This window comes from Leucoraja erinacea, chromosome 28, assembly GCF_028641065.1.
Source record: "Leucoraja erinacea ecotype New England chromosome 28, Leri_hhj_1, whole genome shotgun sequence".
In the NCBI taxonomy this organism is placed as follows: Eukaryota; Metazoa; Chordata; class Chondrichthyes; order Rajiformes; family Rajidae; genus Leucoraja; species Leucoraja erinaceus.
The window spans coordinates 8,221,556-8,240,711 of NC_073404.1; the positions used below are offsets into that span (position 1 = coordinate 8,221,556).

Sequence of the window (19,156 nt, forward strand, 5' to 3'; positions counted from 1 at the left end):
TGACTACTGTAGAGACAGTTGACAGCACGGAAAGACGGCACCCGGGACAGGCTGGGTTCGCACCCCAGTCTGTGTCTTTCATGAGAAAGACACCCAATAAAGCTACGGAAAGGCCTAATGAACCACCGTGGACCAAAAATCCACCAGGCGAGAATGAAATGCTCGGAAAAGAAGAAAGAGGTGCAGCACAAAGGCCTTGAACCTGGTGAGACGCAGGAGGAGCCCAGCCAGGACTCACCCCACAGAGCCCAGTCCCTCCACGCATTAGTCTCCCAACCCTTGCAGAGTAGTTATTAAGATGGCTGATCCGTGGGCGGTTGCTGCTAGGACGCAAGTCGGGGCCTGATCAACCCCGGCTGGGTCGCCTGGGCGAGGGTGTCTGATGTTGTGAGACCCGAAACACCCGATGACCCCAGGTCACATCACTGAGGATGCGTCCCAGCGCATCTAGAAGATGTATATTTTTCACATCTGTAGATCAGTGCATGTTCCTTTGAACCATAGTGACCTCCCGTATTACTAACCACTCCCCATTGTCTCCAGTATAATTGTAGTGTCCCCACCTCTAGCTCGCTCTCTAGCTCCAGTGATGACCACGGACAGCTACAGCATAGTGTTGAACGGTTACTTAAATAAACAGCTACAGTAAAAGACTTGTGTGTGCAGTAAGTCATTTTACAACATCCAAGTGCAAGTTCAACTTTCCCATTATACTTGCCCATCCAGATCTTCACTATTGCAGGCAACTCAAGCACCATACCAAACTTTAGCTGCCCAAGTCTCATACGTAGCCTTTCATCCATGGGTTTCAATGTCCCCACATCTCCATTCTTTCTTATCCAGCCACTTTCTCAGAACCATTGCAAAACCTATTCATGACACTATGAAGAGCTTTGGAAATGTTATAATCAAAGTCCTTCATAATTGTAAATTGCAAAGTACCACCCTAAGCCAATAAGCTAATTTGGTAACCAAATACCAAACACATTTATTCCTCCAAAATGTTGTGTTATTTTAATGTTCCCTTCAATGCTTGACAAAATCCGGCTCGAGGTGGGGGGGGGGGGAGGGAAAGCACCAATTTACCAAAAAAGAGACAAAAATATTTTAACGTAGCTTGGAAGATAAAATTGAATTGCTCCACTTCAGATTTGGATGAGATCTCCAAGAGACTGTTCAGAAGAGTAATAATTGATTCACTGAAAGGACTATCTATAGAGCAATGCGGTACAACATAGAAACAGGCCCATCGGCCCACAATGTCTGGGCTGAACATGATGTGGAACAAAGCTGTTGTGGTTATCAGTCGAGGAATAATGGGGAAATGAGGTATTTTGCACCTTTCTGGAGTAATTTGGAGCTAATGAAGTATTTACAAAACACAGCCACTGCTGTAAGCTGCAAAACAAGACAAGTATGCACAGTAATCTACTTTTAGTAGCAGAGGTTGAAGGATAAATGTTGACTCAAGGTATTAGAACAAATTTATTGGCTTTGCTTCAAAATCTCATGATTATTGTTTTAACTTACTGAGTGCGTGAACGACCGTAAATGTTTGGCAGAAATTTAATGCAACCTCATAACAATAAAAGAGCCTGCAATTTTGTGCTCAAGAACTTGAACTCAACTTTCTATCACAATGATAGTTTGGCAGACTACTAACGAGTAATACAAATGTCTGGATTGCATGAAACAAGACAAGTCAGTATTCCATTGTTTGAAATGTGTATATACCACCTTGGTAATATTTAAATGTCAAAGTTATAATATGACCAAAATTTACAAAGATGCCAAAGTAACTCGGTTTAAAAAAACATTAAAAATGCTGGGAACGGACATCCTGTCATTTCAGTATTACTCAATAAAATGCCCTCCATGTTAAAACAAATTCAAATTTCACAGGTTATATATTGGGTCAAGTATTCCAGATGAGTGACAAGGTCTCCAGCAGCTAAACTCCACTTTACAATTCCTATCTGAGTACATTTGTATAACTTGAAAAAAGGGAGTTAAGAAGCATATTATGAACAATATAGTTCAACAACAGTTCAAGGGAAGAATAAATGAACAATTGCAAAACCAATGACGTTCATTTATTGACTGGAAGCTTTCTTGAATTATTACTTGTGTGTCACAACAGGAATAAGCAACATGTTCTGACAAAGGATCCCTGACTTGAAATGTTGACTTTCTTCCCACAGATGCAACCTGCCCTGAGTATTAGCAGCATTTTACATTTCCAGTATCTGCAGTTTTTTAAAATATATTCAACAACAAGTTACTGTAATGTGCTTGGATTTACAAAGTTCCTGACAAAGTTCCACATCAATGATTATGAAACAGGCCACAAAAAACTAGCATTATGTAGGACATGGAACAAATGTAGGAAGGAACTTCAGATGCTAGTTTAAACCGAAGGTAGACACAAAATGCTGGAGTAACTCAGTGACGTTTCGGGTCGAGACCCTTCTCAAGACTGGTCTCGACCCGAAACGTCACCCACTCCTCTCCAGAAATACTGCCTGTCCTGCTGAGTTACTTCAGTATTTTGTGCTATCTTCAAACATATATAGGACAGTAGTTTAAAACAGAGCACAACCATATCTGAAATATTTTCATGCTGCAAAAAGATCAAAAGCAGGGTTATCCAGGGCTTAGTATTGAAATTCTTGCTTTTGCTGAGCTGGAAAGGAAATGTCACGTAAAACACTTTGAACAAATACAAAAATCAGGAGACTGGGGAAAGGGTAATAACTGGTGATAATAATAAGCTGACTCGTAGGATTTGATGGTACTAAACAAAGAGATGGTTTGAGGACACGGGACAATAGATCAATGAAGCCATTAGCATAGAGTACTCCAGCAGAAAAGGACTAATATGAATGACAGAGAGATGAATAGAGTGCTGATAATGAATTGATTTTGAGTTCATAGGCTGTACTATCTGTTCTCATTAAAATACTATGTACACTATTTATGACTATACCATCAGAAATTAACCTGAGCATTGAAAATTAGCTAGAACAAATATTACTACCTCAATAAGGTACAAAAATCATTATGAGAGGCTGCAAATGTTTATACTAGAGAAACAAAAGTTTAAATGGGGCATTACTGAATTAATCAAAAATTAATTACTGTTCACTTTGAAGGTTTTATTTCAGCTTTCGCAAACATTTTGTTCATTTTGGTTATTAAACACAGCTATTAAAAACATCTTCCTTGGCTATCTACAAGCACAACGGATTGCGAACAACAGCTATGTAAATGTGTTCCAAAACCTGATAAAAGACCGTGGACAAATGCTAGCATTGCAGATGCTGGAAGCTAAATTACAGAAAATGTTGCAGACCCTCCCTGGCAGCATGAACAGAATGAAAACACACTAATTAAAGGATACAGATCTCCAATCTTTCCTTTTGCAAGTTGAATGGTCCTGTTTATAATGGGGAAATGTCAATCGTTCTGAAAGAAAATGTGCTCAATTCTCCACACAAGCTACTTTAAATTCAGATGGTGCCACAAATGTTAAATTCCTGAACTTGCTGGTTACACTTTGTTGGCAAACTTCCTAATACCTGATGGTTTCCAGGACCAGATGCCAAACCTGCCACAATTCCTCAACAGCTATTCTAGGAAATCTGCCCTTGAATTGACACAGGCCTAACTTGGCATGCAAGCAGCATCAATTTATTTGGATAGAGATAAACCCCAGCAGGGATGCCAGTATTAGGGCAATTTATTTTTTTAATATAAATGTAGTTAGATATATTTAGAGAGTTAACTATTGACATTTTGTACTTTTAAAATTGTTATTATGTTTTGACTGTTGCTTTTTGATTGTTTTGTACATTTCTGAAAGTCAGAGATGGTGTTAACAACAGGTTTAATCAGGGAATGAAGTCAAGGTGATTGAATAGTTTTCAACTACTCTATTGATATTTATTCAGTTGTCACCATCCCACACCCCTCCCTTGCCATTATCACTCACAGGCTCAGGCGAGAGTTAAGATCACACTTAGGAAGTAAATCAACAACCAGTACAGATAGCCAAGCACTAGCAATAAACTGTGCTCCTAACCAGTTTCTGCATTGACTGGCCTGCTTAAGGTTTTCCAGTATTATATTTCCATTTCAAAAATTCTCCCACATGGGTTAAGTGAGTTCTTCAAGTAAGTGAAATTGTATTTGTCCTTTAACACAAACTGGATAGTTCATCTTTCAGGATGAAAGCCACATCAAAACAAAATGGTTAGCATTGATCAGAAATGCTGGAAACAAAATTCCTTTACCTTTAATTGTAATTTTTCACGCCAGCAATGGCATAGATTCATTTAAAAAACTGGTAAAAGCAATACAACATCACAAAGAAACCAAAGACCCAATGCACAAAGAATGCATTTGAAAAACACCAAAGATCAACAGCATAAAGGGCCCGTCCCACTTAAGTGCCACAAGAATCTTATTGGTATCTATAATGATAAATATGCATACCATGAATTTCATAAACTGGAATAAATTACAACTAACCGTTGTAATTTATGGCTCACGGCCATACACCCACCACCCTTTGTGTGAAAAAGTTACCCCTCCAATCCTGTTGCAATCTTTCACAACCATCTTCACTATCTGCAAAACCACTAACTTTTGTATCATCTGCATACTTGCTAATCTTGTCCTGTATGTTCTCATCCTAATCATTGATGTAGATGACAAACGGTAACGGGCCCAGCACCGAACCCTGAGGCACACCACTAGTCACAGGCCTCCAGTCTGAGAAGCAACCTTCCATCATTACCCTCTCCTTCCTTCCATGAGGCCAATTTGCTATCTCTCCTTGGATCCCATGCGATCTACCCTTCCAGAGCAGCCTACCATGCGGAACCTTGTCGGATGCATTACTGAAGTCCATGTACACAACATCTACATCTCTGCCCTCATCAACCTTTTTGGTCACGTCTTCAAAGAAATTAATCAGATTTGTGAAACACGACCTCCCACGTACAAAACCATGCTGACTATCCCTAATCAGCCTTTGCCCATCCAAATGCCTGTATAACCTATCCCTCAGAATACTCTCCAGTAACTTACCAACTACAGATGTTAAGCTCACCAGCCTATAGTTCCCAGCATTTTCCCTACAGCCCTTCTTGAAAAGAGGCATAACATTTGCCACCCTCAGGTCTTCCGGCACCTCTCCTGTATTTAAGGACGACTTGTAATTTCAATCAGGGCTCCTGCAATTTCTTCTCTAGTTCGCCGCAATGTCCTCGGATATATCAGATCAGGCCCTGGTGATTTTTCTACCTAAAACACGACAGTACCTTCAGTACTTCTTCGACGGTAACTCTGACTGTTCTCAAGACACTTCCAGTGACTGCTCCAATTTCCTCCGTTCTACTGTCTTACTCCTTGGTAAATATAGAGGAGAAATACTCATTTAGGACCTTGTGATACCAAGTGAATAATAAATTAGATTTAGCATCTGTCTGAACTTCAGATAACAGAAAAGTTATGATAACAAACCAAGGACTCAAACGGTTGCTACTTCCAAACAATAGCCTTTAGTTGACCATGAGATCCATTTAAACTATTACTTGACAGGGAGTACAATAGCAATGTCTTGAAAGGAACAGGCTTGCAACTAAACATTTACAACAATGCTTCAAGTTTCTGTTTGCCCAAGAGATGTGTTACATGCCATTTATACTTCAAATAAAATCAAAAAGGTTCCTTGACAGAAAGAAAGATACGAGTCATCTGTGTATTTTCAAACCACTTGAGGGTCGGGTCTCACCAAGATTTACTTAGGTTGAAAGTTTAGAATAATTCCTCAGTATCCATTATTTACTATTTAACATAGCAGTGTGTAAATTACATGCCTCAACAAGAACCTCTTGGGGTTAAAAGAAACAAGGATGTCATATCATTTGGTAATCGTTCAGCATGAAATGCATGTGACAGAGTGATAGAAACATAGAAAATAGGCGCAGGAGTAGGCCATTCGGCCCTTCGAGCCTGCACCGTCATCCAATATGATCATGGCTGATTATCCAAAACCAGCATCTGCAGTTCCTGTTACCCGGTTCCGGCCTTTTCCCCATACCCCTTGATTCCCTTAGCACTAAGAGCTAAATCTAACTGTCTCTTGATAAAGTCAAACTGAAGTACAATGGAACATATACATAGTGGATCAACTTCAAAATAAGTACTATGATTCTTGTGCAGGACGGAACTGCAGATGCTGGTTTAAACCAAAGATAGACCCAAAAAGCTGGAGTAACTCAGCGGGACCTGAAACATCACCGATTCCTTCTCTCCAGAGATGCGGCCCATCCCGCTGTGTTACTCCAGCTTTTCGTGCCTATCTTACTATAATCCTTGTGTTGTTTTACCAATTCCTGGTATTCTGGCTGGAGAAGTAACAAGGAAAAACTATAAAAGCAGTTTTTGTTCCATTGTTCAGTATGATTTTTTTTTAATGTAACACATACTGCAATTTGTTTTAAACAGATGACCTGAAGAAATATGAGTAGGGGTGAGGGACGAAATAAAAAGGAAAATTCATTTTCCAATTATATCTCCTAATATCCTCAAAATATAACTTCCAACAAGCAAGACATGTAATAATCACACATTACTTATTTCCCTTAGATCCTGACTACCGTTGCCTGCTGTCAGGACAAAGCACCTCAGCAGTTCATTTCGTACTTTGTGTAACCACACAACAGCAGGTAATGTTCTGGATCATTTGTAAACATCTCTGCCTGTTAACAGATGGTATGAAAAACTCCATCCAGCAACCAGCTGATATCAGCAGTTCTTGGCCACTGACAGTCTTAGTAACCCAAATCTATTCATAAGTTTGACAACTCCCTTTTGCAAGATTGCAAGTCTCATAAAGCACTGCTGCATATGGGAAAGACGTGTTAAGATCACATTCCACTTTCAGTTTTATGGAATTGCCCACTGTTCACCTAATAAATATTCCCTGTTGCTCTCCATTTTCCACTCTCGTCATTGAGGTTTGTAGCATTCAGCTTGCTGATGGCCACTTCTTTAGGAAGACATATGCTGTGCTTCTCTAAGGATTTCTTTCAGGTAGTGCAATTTATAAGAAATATATTTAAGTACAAGAAATGGTTTATAAGTGGAGCTAAATGATATAATCCAGGTCAATGATCAATGGTAACATTGGACAAAACACAATTAGACAATAATTACATGCAAACGTTTATAGCTGAGCACCTGACTTTATCTTTAAACCATGAACTGCTCATAAAACATCGACATAACCTTGTTAACAGAACACACACATTTTTCATTTTTGTTTTCGGACTCTTGAACGGACTTCTCATTTGCCGAGGATGTATTATTCTTGATATCCCAATCTACTTCGATGTGGCCCCTTGCACTTAAAAAAAAATCTGCAATTTCTTTGTAGCTGTAACAGATATTCTGCACTGTTTGCCCTCTTTTTTTGCACTACCTGTTATATTGATTGTCGAATGATATGATTGTGCTCATGTATGATATGATTGCCTAGATAGCCACACAAACCTTTTCAACGTTTCGTAGTACATGAGACAATAATAAACAATACCAATTAAGATTGGGGTCCCGATTTTAAAGAAAACAAATCCTTCAGATAGAAACTGAAGGAGGTTAATTTCTTTATAATTTTTTTAATACTTCATAGTACAGAAACTCATGATAATTTTTAGGCATTCTCTGATTAAGAATTGTCATATGTAGCTAGCTCTGGCACTAATAGTTATGATAATTTCACTTTGAAAGAATGAATGAGTAAAAATAAAAACAGATTCTTACCTGAACATCATAAAGTGCAACGATGTTTTCATGTTGAAGCTCCTAAAATGAAGATCACAAAATCTTTCAAATTATAATGCTACATCGCTGTCAATAGATTTGTCCTTCAGCTGCCGATACAGGCATAGTCGGACCTTTATCTTTCCCACAATAAAGTTATGTATCAGACATGATGGAAAACGCTATAAAACAGTGCTGATGGTTTCTAGTTACCACGTTTCAAACATTTATAAATAAATCAACAGGCGCAGAAGACATCGGAAATAAATCCAATTTGCTTAGTCTTCTTGCACTGCGCACGACTAATGTGGAAATTGGGTCAAAAAAACAAATAACAATTCACTTTCATTGTATGCTATAAATATTAATTGCTTTCAAAAATTAGGATGTAAAATATATTTTGATTAATGCCAATTATGACATTATATTTAAGATATACTGCAACAATTATTTTAAGAAAAGCTAAGAAGAACATTATTAAATGATAATAAAAGTGGCTAAACATCAAGAATGCTCAGTGTCCAATAACTCCAGCTCAAAACACATTTGACCAAGACTGCAATGGGAAGTGGTTATTGTGGCAATGAAAGTAAAGTAATCTGGCCCTACATCGCTACTGAATTTGACATTATACAACTTGGGTTTATCAACCACACTTATAGGCTACTTCTGGATTAAAAAAAAAATCTAATTTAGGTGGAATAAGATCAATGTTGCTATTAATTAGATACTGGGCATCAGTATAGCAAAAGGCACCAATGAGAAAGATTAATCACCAAGTGCACAGTTGTACCTTTATTTTCAGTATAATTATTTGTCAATTTATTGCCATGTTTGCAACTGTGGATTTGAACAAGGCGTTAGAAATTAAATTATTATTAAAAATGCATCGAAAGGATCAGCTTAGAGCTTATTAAAATGGGATTGCTGGGGTCACGGGAAAGGTTGTTAAAGTAGAAATGGTAGACAGAGTTTAATCTGAACAAGTGTGAGGGTTACACTTTAGGAGGTTGAATGCAAGGGGAAAAAACTAATGGCATGACCCTTGGTAACGTTGATGTACATAGGAGTCTTAGTGTCACTAATCCCTGAAACACAACTAGATAGAGTGATAAAGGCATATGGTATGCTTGCCTTCATTGGTCAAAGCATTGAGGGTCGCATTGTGTGTATTTTACATGCAGTTCTGGTCACCCCTTTGCAGGAAAGATTTAGAGGCTTTAGAAAGGGCGTCGGTGAGGTTTATCACAATTATGCCTGGATCTGGGATTATTAGCGACAGGGAGAGGTTGGACAGACTTGGATTGTTTTTTTCTAGAATACCGGATGTTGCGGGTAGACTTGATACATGTATGTAAAATTATGAGAAGTATAGATAGGGTAGACAGTCAGAAACTTTTTTCCAGGATGGAACAGGTTTAAGGTGAGAGGGGCAAAGTTTAAAGGAGATGTGTTTTTGTTTTTTTTAAACAGAGGCAGGTGAGTGTCTGGAACGTGCTGTGAGTGACACAGATATGATAGTGATATTTAAGAAACTTTTGGATACGCATATGGATATGCAGAACGGAGGATACAGATTATGTGCAGGCAGTTAAGAGTTGGTCTTGGCACGTTGGGCACAGACATTATGGGCTGAAAGGCCTATTCTTGTCCTGTACTGTTCTATGTTGGGAACAGGAAATTAAAAGAAGGCAAACCACAAGCCATGCTGTCTTCAAGTCTGAACTTTTGTAGCACTAAATTGAACTACCTTCAAATGCCAGCAATATATAACTAAATATTGAAACTGGCAATGAACATTGTATCAATAGAAACTTGGATAATAAATCAAATCACTTTCCAATATAAATGAACTGACAAAATCAATTGCGCGACTCCTGATATTTGTATCTGAATGTCAGAGCGACATCCAGATTTAACTGTCAGTAGGACAGCAATGTAACAAGTAATGCTACTTCCCCATCACCTCCAGAAACACACGTTCAATCCTGACCTTGGCTGCGGCGTAGGGTTTGCACATTTTATTTGGGACCACTTAGGTTGCCCCCAGGGCGCCTGCAACATGTCAAAGATGAGCAAATTGGTAGGATTAATGACTATTGTAAACTGCCACGAGCGTAGATGAGGAAAAAGGTGCATGTTGGCCAGAATGGACACTTTAGGCCAGAGGGCCTGTTTTCATGATGGATTACTCTATGAAAAGCATATCACATTACAAACTTGCTTGTGTGCTCACTGCATAGTTTGAGTGGAATGGAATTGACAAACACCTCGAGTGATTACATTAGAGAAAACCAAAATGCAAGTATTGACTTTACCATCTGCTGACATCTCAAACACAAGAGGTCATACCTTTAATATCTTTATTTCTTTACCCAGCAAGATTTGCGATTTTGACAAATTTTTCTTGTTTATACATTTCACGGCTACTTCCCAATCCAATTTCTAAGAAAAAGACAAATGAGATGAAATTTAAACCTGTACATCAAAACGGAGTATCATATTCCAACAGGTAGACTTGCACAATATTAATGTTCTTTACGTCAATACTAATATAAAAAGACTGGACAGCATTAATTAACAATGCAGTTAGATCTCACTGAACACATACAGAATGTTGTTAACCACTCCTGAGCTTTCAGCAGCATTCACACAATAACTGAAATAACATAGTCGTCGAGGAATGTAGAACTGGAATTACTAAACATAAATTACGTTAAAATTAGTTCATTCAAAACACTCAAATTAAGAAAAATTAAAATGTGATTGTTTAATGTGGTTATTTTACAGAACATAATAATCATTAAACTGCTTTTATGTAAAGCCTTCACTGTATAAAACATCCCCAGAACTTCAGGGGCATTATCAACAAATCTAATTATTAGGGCATAGGTAAAGTAGATTTTTAAGCATAATTTTAAAGGAGGAGGAAGTAGAAAGTTATATTTGAAGCGTCTGAGCAATATCAGAGAAGCTCTAGGGACCATCATTTGGGAGGGAGGTAGGGCGAGAGATTTTGGAAAGTTGTTGGTGGCTTTGCAGGAGGGTGTGTGTGGGAATAAAGTTACTCTGTTAGTTAGAGAAGAATGAAACTGTGACTAGATTTGAAGGATATGAATTTTAAATTCAAGACAGCTAGGCCAGACACCAATGAAGATAACGTCAAGGAGCGATGAGTAAATGAGAGTTGAAGAACATTTATATGCAAGGGAGAATTTCAAACATAGAGTGTGGAGAATGGGAAGCTAGCTAGCAGATAATTCAAGTAATCACCTTCACAATGATATCGACAAGGGGTTCAGCACAAAGTACTGAAGCAAGGGCTAAGGCAGGCAATGATACCTAGTTCATAGCTTTTATGATGGGCGGGATGTATATCAAAAGCTCAACGCAGGTTCAAAATGGATGTCATAATTGTCCATGGCTAGACTTGAAGCTTCAAACTCAACTACAAGCATTGTAAGGGCCAGGAGCAGTCTCATGAGAATCATGCTATTAATTTGGAGCAAAGTAGCCAACTGATCTGTTGTTTCCAGTGATTCAGTTCAAAGAACTGCAACCAAGCAAGCGACCAAGTTAGCCAGAGGATCTCAGTAACCATGTAACTGTGAACTGATCAAACCTGCTTAAACAGGCACAATAACATCACACCCTTCAGCTTAAGCCAGGAAAAATGGGTTTCACACATTTTGTTTTCACTGTAAAAACACGCATCAAATACATATATACATTGACTTCCTTCTTTCTTTACAAATTAATCAGGAACAAAAAAAGTTTGTACAGCTGATCTAATGCATAATAAATAACTACACAAAGTTATATTTCATCTGCCCCACATTACTGTGAGTGCAACCTCATTTGACATCATTTCATTAATTTAGAGGTTTCCTATTATTGCTGAAGTGAATGTCATTCAGTGCTGCAGGAAAACTAAGCTCCTCCCTGGCTGAACGTACCAAACATGCAACTAAGATAACTATTTTCTAATGTTTAACATACAGGTTTGTAGGTTAATTGGCTGGGTAAATGTAAAAAATTGTCCCCAGTGGGTGTAGGATAGTGTTAATATGCGGGGATCGCTGGTCGGGCCTGTTTCTGCGCTGTATCTCTAAACTAAATGAAAAAATTATGCATTCTTACTCACCCATTTCTTCCAACTCCCTCCCCCCCCTTCCACCCATATGTCTTCCCCTGGCTGCACGATTCACACCCCTTCTACTCTCTCATACTTTTTGTCTTTTCACCTCTGGCAGTGCTCCATTATCGAGGTAGAGTTGTGTATATGAACATAGAATTTAGCTGTTCCTAAACCTGGCATTTGTCTTCTGAATTTCCTGCCTGATGGTAGCAGTGAGATGGCAAGGCTTGGATTATGGTCATCCTTGCCAAAGATGCTACCTCCTTATGGTAGCGTCTCATGTCGACAGAAGGGAGGTCTGTACCCCTGTTGATTCGGGCTGAGTACAACACTCTCTGCAGCCTCTTGCATTCCTGTGTATTGGAACTGCGACACCATGCAACCAGTCAGTATATTTTTCTACAATACATCTGCAAAGGTTTGACAGAGTATTTGCAAACGTATTGACTCTACAGAGCACTGACCGCAAGGCAAGTATATTCTTCTTTAGGTATGGAGTTGAAATCTATGTCGCACTGCAAATTATATTTTATAAGAGCAAACACTTATTTCTCTAATCTGTAGCCAGAATATTACTGGGAATAGCTTACCTTCTCATACCTGGACAGTCTGTCACAAATACCATTCCCTAGTCACTGATTCCACCCCGCCCCTGACAACCTAAACAGGTTGTTCATGGAAGTTTATTTCCATTTTCTCTGTCTGACATTTGCTATGTGGACATTTTAAGGCATTCTGTAGACAATATTTAACTCAAGAACCAAGAATCTGGAATTACCAGCCAAAAGAGTTCATATTCTTGCACCACCTATGTTTATGCTTTCTAATTGCTCCCTCAAAGGGTGTTGGCAAGGCCAATTTCATCCCACACATGAAGTTACTTCATTGGGCAACATCACTAATAGTAGCTTGCGAGTAGGTCAATAGATAACATGGAAATGTGGACTGGGAAAGAAAACCAAGACATTGTACAGGGATCGTAGCAAATTTTAAAGATGGAAGGATTATTCTTAATAGGAAATGACAGACACTAAATATAGCTAGTCGAGCAACACAGAGGTTCATCTGCACTAAATTGAACAGCTAAAATACTAAAATATAAAAAAGATTCCTCACCCTTAAAACAAAGACAGTAATTTGTGAATGAAAGAGAATGTTGCAAGGTTATAACATTTGGTGATCATCACATTAGCATCAGGAAAGTGAGAATTAATGCTCTAATAACTACGTCAAAAGAAAGCACATCAATCAATTCTCTAAGATATCAATTGAAAAAGTTCTGCAATGGATCTTTACATTTGCCTGACACTGCTCATACAGGAAAACAACTGGCTAAATATATTTTTTCAACTTCCTCACTAATCGTCTTTTTCACTATCTGTGTTATATTCTGCGTGGAAACTCCTTCTTACAGTTAATATTAACCATGGGGCCATTCATAAGACAATCAATTGGCACATCTTTATTGCTCCCCATACCAGTAGGGAAGTAATGCCCTTCACTATCTTCCACTCATTGATAAAACAACCGATAGATTAGAAGTACGTTTTGTTAAAATAGCACTTCATTTAATTCCATTCATGCTCCTCAGCAATCAAGCCTGCAAGACCTGGACATCGTTCAAGCGTGGACTAATAAATGGCAAGTACCATTTGTGTCATGAAAGTAGACACAAAATGGTAACTCAGCAGCACAAGCAGCATCTCAGCATACTCCATTGCAGGTGATAGACTTCTGACCGACATCCACTATAAACCCACCAACTCCCATGGCTATCTGGACTACACTTCTTCCCACCCTGCTTCCTGTAAGGACTCCATCCCCTACTCCCAATTCCTCCGTCTATGCCGCATCTGCTCCATGGATGAGGCGTTCCACACCAGGACATCTGAAATGTCCTCATTATTCAAGGGTTTCCCTCCTCCACCATAGATGAGGCTCGCAAAAGGGTCTCTTCCATACCCCACAACACTGCTCTCTCCCCATCCCCCAACTCGCAACAAGGGCAGAGTCCCTCTAGTCCTCACCTTTCACCCCACCAGCCGTCACATACAAAAAGTAATCCTCCTTCTGTTTCGCCACCTCCAACGTGACCCCACCACTCGCCACATCTTCCGATCTCCCCCCATATCTGCCTTCCGCAAAAACTGCTCCCTCCATAACTCCCTTGTAAATTCTTCCCTTCCCTCTTGTACCACCCCCTCCCCGGGCACTTTCCCTTGCAACCGCAAGAGATGCAACACTTGTCCCTTTACCTCCCCCCTCGACTCTGTTCAAGGACCCAAGCAGTCGTTCCAGGTGCGACAGAGGTTTACCTGCATCTCCTCCAACCTCATCTATTGCATCCACTGCTCTAAATGTCAGCAGATATATATCGGTGAGACAAAGCGGAGGTTGGGTGATCGTTTCGCCGAACACCTCCGCTCGGTCCGCAATAACCAAGCTGACCTCCCGGTGGCTCAGCACTTCAACTCCCCCTCCCACTCCGTCTCCGACCTCTCTGTCCTGGGTCTCCTCCATGGCCACAGCGAGCAGCACCGGAAATTGGAGGAACAGCACCTCACATTCCGCTTGGGGAGTCTGCATCCTGGGGGCATGAACATCGAATTCTCCCAATTTTGTTAGTCCTGGCTATCTCCTCCCCTTCCTCAGTCCCCCTGCTGTCTCCTCTCATCCCCCAGCCTTCGGGCTCCTCCTCCTTTTTCATTTCTTGTCCCCGCTCCCCCTCTCCCCACCACCGATCAGTCTGAAGAAGGGTTTCGGCCCGAAACGTTGCCTATTTCCTTCGCTCCATATATGCTGCTGCACCCGCTGAGTTTCTCCAGCTTTTTTGTGTACCTTCTCTGGAGAGAAGAATGGGTGATGTTTTGGGCCGAGACCCTACTTCAGACCTAACCATAAACTTTCCAAAGATAATCAGGGATGGGCAACGCTAGTAACACCCATACCAAGTAAAATTAATAATAAAACATGATTAAGAGAATACCAAGCTTTAAATCCCTCTTGTACTGAGAGTGCTAGTTCCAGATTCCCCAGCTACTGTAAACAGGCTCTTGGTATCTACCTGTCATTCATCATCATAGACTATAGCACTGCAAGGGTTTTGTTGCCTTCATGTTCTTAAACCTAACTAACTTTGCTTCGGAACTGCACTACAAAATAATCCAGCACTTAAAAAAATTAAACAGAAGATAGTCACTGGGAATTCAAGTTTTTTGGGTAAATGCAGATATTGTTCAAATTGCATTGCTTATCCAAACTCTCATGAGCTGACAATTTTGTTAACTGCTCTAACTTTGACAAGTTTACTGTAATTTTAAAATGTTGTTCAAAACAAAGCCCACTAGATATTTACCACAATATTACAGAGCCATACAGCAAGGTCAGTCTGACCTCCCAGGATTAGTACATTAAAAAAAAACTTGGATTCTATTAAGAGTTCAGAGCTCATGAAAACGTCACCATCCGCTGATAATAGATAAAGTTAACTGGTCCATTCTTTAAAATCCATGAAGCGTAACCCATACTTCTGGCACAACCCTAAACAAGCAACTGTCGTTCCAAATGTTACCTCGTCCACCCAAATAAACAGCTTTTGTGCTCTCCCTACTCCAGTGACGTTGGTGCCTAGAATGGCATAAACTGTATTAACACACTTTATGCATTCACACAGCTCATCCTCTTTCATCTGAGAATTCAGTGATATAGTTGAATGGTGAGGTGCATTGCAAGTCAAACTGAGCGTTGCTGAAATCTTGCACGAGACAGTAAGTTTCTTTCAAACAATTCTACAATGAAAAAGTAATAGTATGTACATGGCATACATGAACATTTTGTAGTGTATCACAGACTGCAACAGAAAACTTAAATGTCAATGTTCTAGTACTAATCTTCCAACCCAATCACACACAAGCAATTGTCCCAGTTTGCTTTTATTGTAAACAAGAAATTACTGTGAGCACATTTTGGGAGCAGTATAGCGGGTTGGATCTGGTTTATAGCCAAAGGAACAATAGCAATTAACACTGATGACTCTCGGCCCAAAATAATCCTAACATTTCAATGCATTGGTCCTCTCTGTCCTGGGCATCCTCCACGGCCAGAGTGAGCAACACCGGAAATTGAAGGAACAACACCTCATATTCCGCTTGGGAAGTCTGCATCCTGGTGGCATGAACATTGAATTCTCACAATTCTGTTAATCCTTGCTGTCTCCTCCCCTTCCTTCCTCCGCCCTCGGGCCCCTCCTCTCCCTTTTTCCTTTCTTCTCCCCGCCTCCCCCCACCCCCTATCAGTCTGAAGAAGGGTTTTGGCCCGAAACGTTGCCTTTCCCCTTCGCTCCATAGTTGCTGCTGCACCCGCTGAGTTTGGTGTTAGGAGTTGTTTTCCGCCCAAAGAAGAAATTAAAGCAATCCTTACATACTCTTATGGACTGCTAAACATAGAAACAGCACAGACGAAAGGAGCAGTTCATTCCTCAAGTCAATACTTTAATTATTTCTATCCGAACAGTAAGTGGAAATTCAAAAAGAAAGCCAATGGGAAAGCTTGGTGTGAAATGGAGAACTTCCATTTCTCCATTCTTTCAACAATGGGTGAACAACCTTTTATGATTCCAATATAATTCACACATTTGCACAGGGCTGTATGTCAGCATCCACTAGTGATAGCCAGCAGGATCCATGCCAGTCTTTAGCCAATTTGATACACTCCATGTGATTTCGGGAAATCAAAAGTCAAAAGAGTTTTATTGTCATACCAAAACCGAACAATGAAATTCTCACTTGCAGCACAACAGGTTTGTAAACACAGTATTTAATAGCTAAAATATCAACAAAAATGAACATGTTCAAGAAATAAAGAAACCAATACAGTACAAAAAAGAAAAAAGTCCACAGTCCCAAGTATAACCAAGTCAGTTTGTAGTTAAGTTGGAGTTGGTAGTTGTAGCCTGTTACGTTGGAGTTTGTAGCCTGATGGTAGTTGGGAAGAAATGGCGAAAGGTATTGAATATAGCAAAGCACCTGACACCATTCCAGAAACTACTGATGACTGGTGCTCCAGAACATGCACAAGCTCTTCCAGTACAGGAATGGATCTGATAATGTGGAAAATTGCCCTCCACAATGTTTGGGACAAAGACCCATCATTTATTTATTTGCCTCTGTACTCCACAATTTGAGATTTGTAATAGAAAAAAAAAAAAAAAAAAATCACATGTGGTTAAAGTGCACATTGTCAGATTTTATTAAAGACCATTTTTATACATTTTGGTTTCACCATATAGAAATTACAGCTGTGCCCCCCCATTTCAGGGCACCGTAATGTTTGGGACACATGGCTTCACAGGTGCTTGTAATTGCTCCGGTGTGTTTAATTGCCTCCTTAATGCAGGTATAAGAGAGCTCTCAGCACCCAGTCTCTCCATCACCTTTGGAAACTTTTATTGCTGTTTATCAACATGAGGACCAAAGTTGTGCCGATGAAAGTCAAAGAAGCCATGATGAGACTGAGAAACAAGAATAAAACTGTTATAGAGACATCAGCCAAACCTTAGACTTGCCAAAATCAACTGTTTGGAACATTATTAAGAAGAAAGAGAGCACTGGTGAGCTTACTAATCGCAAAGGGACTGGTAGGCCAAAGAAGACCTCCACAGCTGATGACGGAAGAATTCTCTCTATAATAAAGAAAAAAATCCCCAAAAACCTGTCCGACAGATCAGAAACACTCTTCAGGAGTCAGGTGTGGATTTGTCAATGAACACTGGCCGCAGAAGACTTCATGAACAAAAATACAGAGGCTACGCTGCAAGATGCAAACCACTGGTTAGCTCGCAAAAATAGGATGGCCAGGTTACAGTTTGCCAAGAAGTACTTAAAAGAGCAACCACAGTTCTGGAAAAAGGTCTTGTGGACAGATGAGACGAAGATGAACTTATATCAGAGTGATGGCAATGGAAGAGTGAAGGAACTGCCCAAGATCCAAATCTGTGTTATGGCCTGGGCATGTATGGCTGCTGAAAGTACTGGCTCACTTATCTTCATTGATGATACAACTGCTGATGGTAGTTGCATAATGAATTCTGAAGTGTATAGACACATCCTTTCTGCTCAAGCTCAAACAAATGCCTCAAAATTCATTGGCCTGCGGTTCATTCTACAGCAAGACAATGATCCCAAACATACTGTTAAAACAACAAAGGAGTTTTTCAAAGCTAAAAAATGATAAATTCCAAGTCAATCACCCAATCTGAACCCAATTGAGCATGCCCATTATATGCTAAAGAGAAAACTGAAGGGGATGAGTCCCCAAAACAAGCTAAAGATGGCTGCAATACAGGCCTGGCAGAGCATAAGAGAAGACACCCAGCAACTGGTAATGGCCATGAATCGCAAACTTCTAGCAGTCATTGCATGCAAAGGATATGCAACAAAATACTAAACATGGTTACTTTAATTTACATGACATTGCTGTGTCCCAAATATTATGGTGCCGTGAAATGGGGGGGGGGAACTATGTCTAAACACTGCTGTAATTTCAACATTATTATCATCATCATCGTTGAAAACATCATGCTATGTAAGACATTGATCGCAACTTCTACTGAAGTGCGGATGGCCATTGGCTCCCTTTGACAGGCCTTGTTTTTGGTCCTGCTGGGGGTCCACAGCCCGCTCCTCACCTGGGAAACCAGGTGGGGAGATGGTTTAGTCGCCGACTATGCGTAGTTCTACATGGTGAAACCAATATGTATACAAATGGGCTTTATTAAAATCTGAGAATGTTTAACCACATTTTTTTTCTATTATAAATCTCAAATTGTGGAGTAGAGAGGCAAATAAATAAATGATGGGTCTTTGTCCTAAACATTATGGAGGGCACTGTATGTCTTGTCGTCAGTGGACGGTCACGGTGGCACAGTTGTAGATTTGCTGCTTTACAGCGAATGCAGCACCGGAGATCCGGGTTCGATCCAGACTACAGGTGCTGTCTGTACAGAGTTTGTACGTTCGCCCTGTGACATGCGTGGGTTTTCTCAGATCTTCGGTTTCCACCCACGCTCCAAAAACATACAAGGTTGTAGGTTAATTGGCTTGGCAAATGTAAAAATTGTCCCTTGTGGGTGTAGGATGGTGTTAATGTGCCGGGATCGCAGGTCGGCACGGACCCTGTGGTCCGAAGGGC

The 19,156-nt window shown here is 40.1% G+C and overlaps 1 protein-coding gene across 7 annotated transcripts in view; it reads right to left on the minus strand.

Moving 5' to 3' along the window:
• Positions 1–19,156, minus strand: part of ulk2 (unc-51 like autophagy activating kinase 2) — a 92,916-nt gene that overhangs the window by 67,453 nt on the left and 6,307 nt on the right. For all 7 annotated transcript variants that reach the window (XM_055657639.1, XM_055657642.1, XM_055657636.1 and 4 more), the window contains 2 exons: positions 10,183–10,275; positions 7,831–7,872 (listed from right to left, as the gene is read on the minus strand). In XM_055657639.1, coding sequence (XP_055513614.1) covers positions 7,831–7,872; positions 10,183–10,275 — 135 coding nt within the window. The remainder of the gene's footprint in view (positions 1–7,830; positions 7,873–10,182; positions 10,276–19,156) is intronic.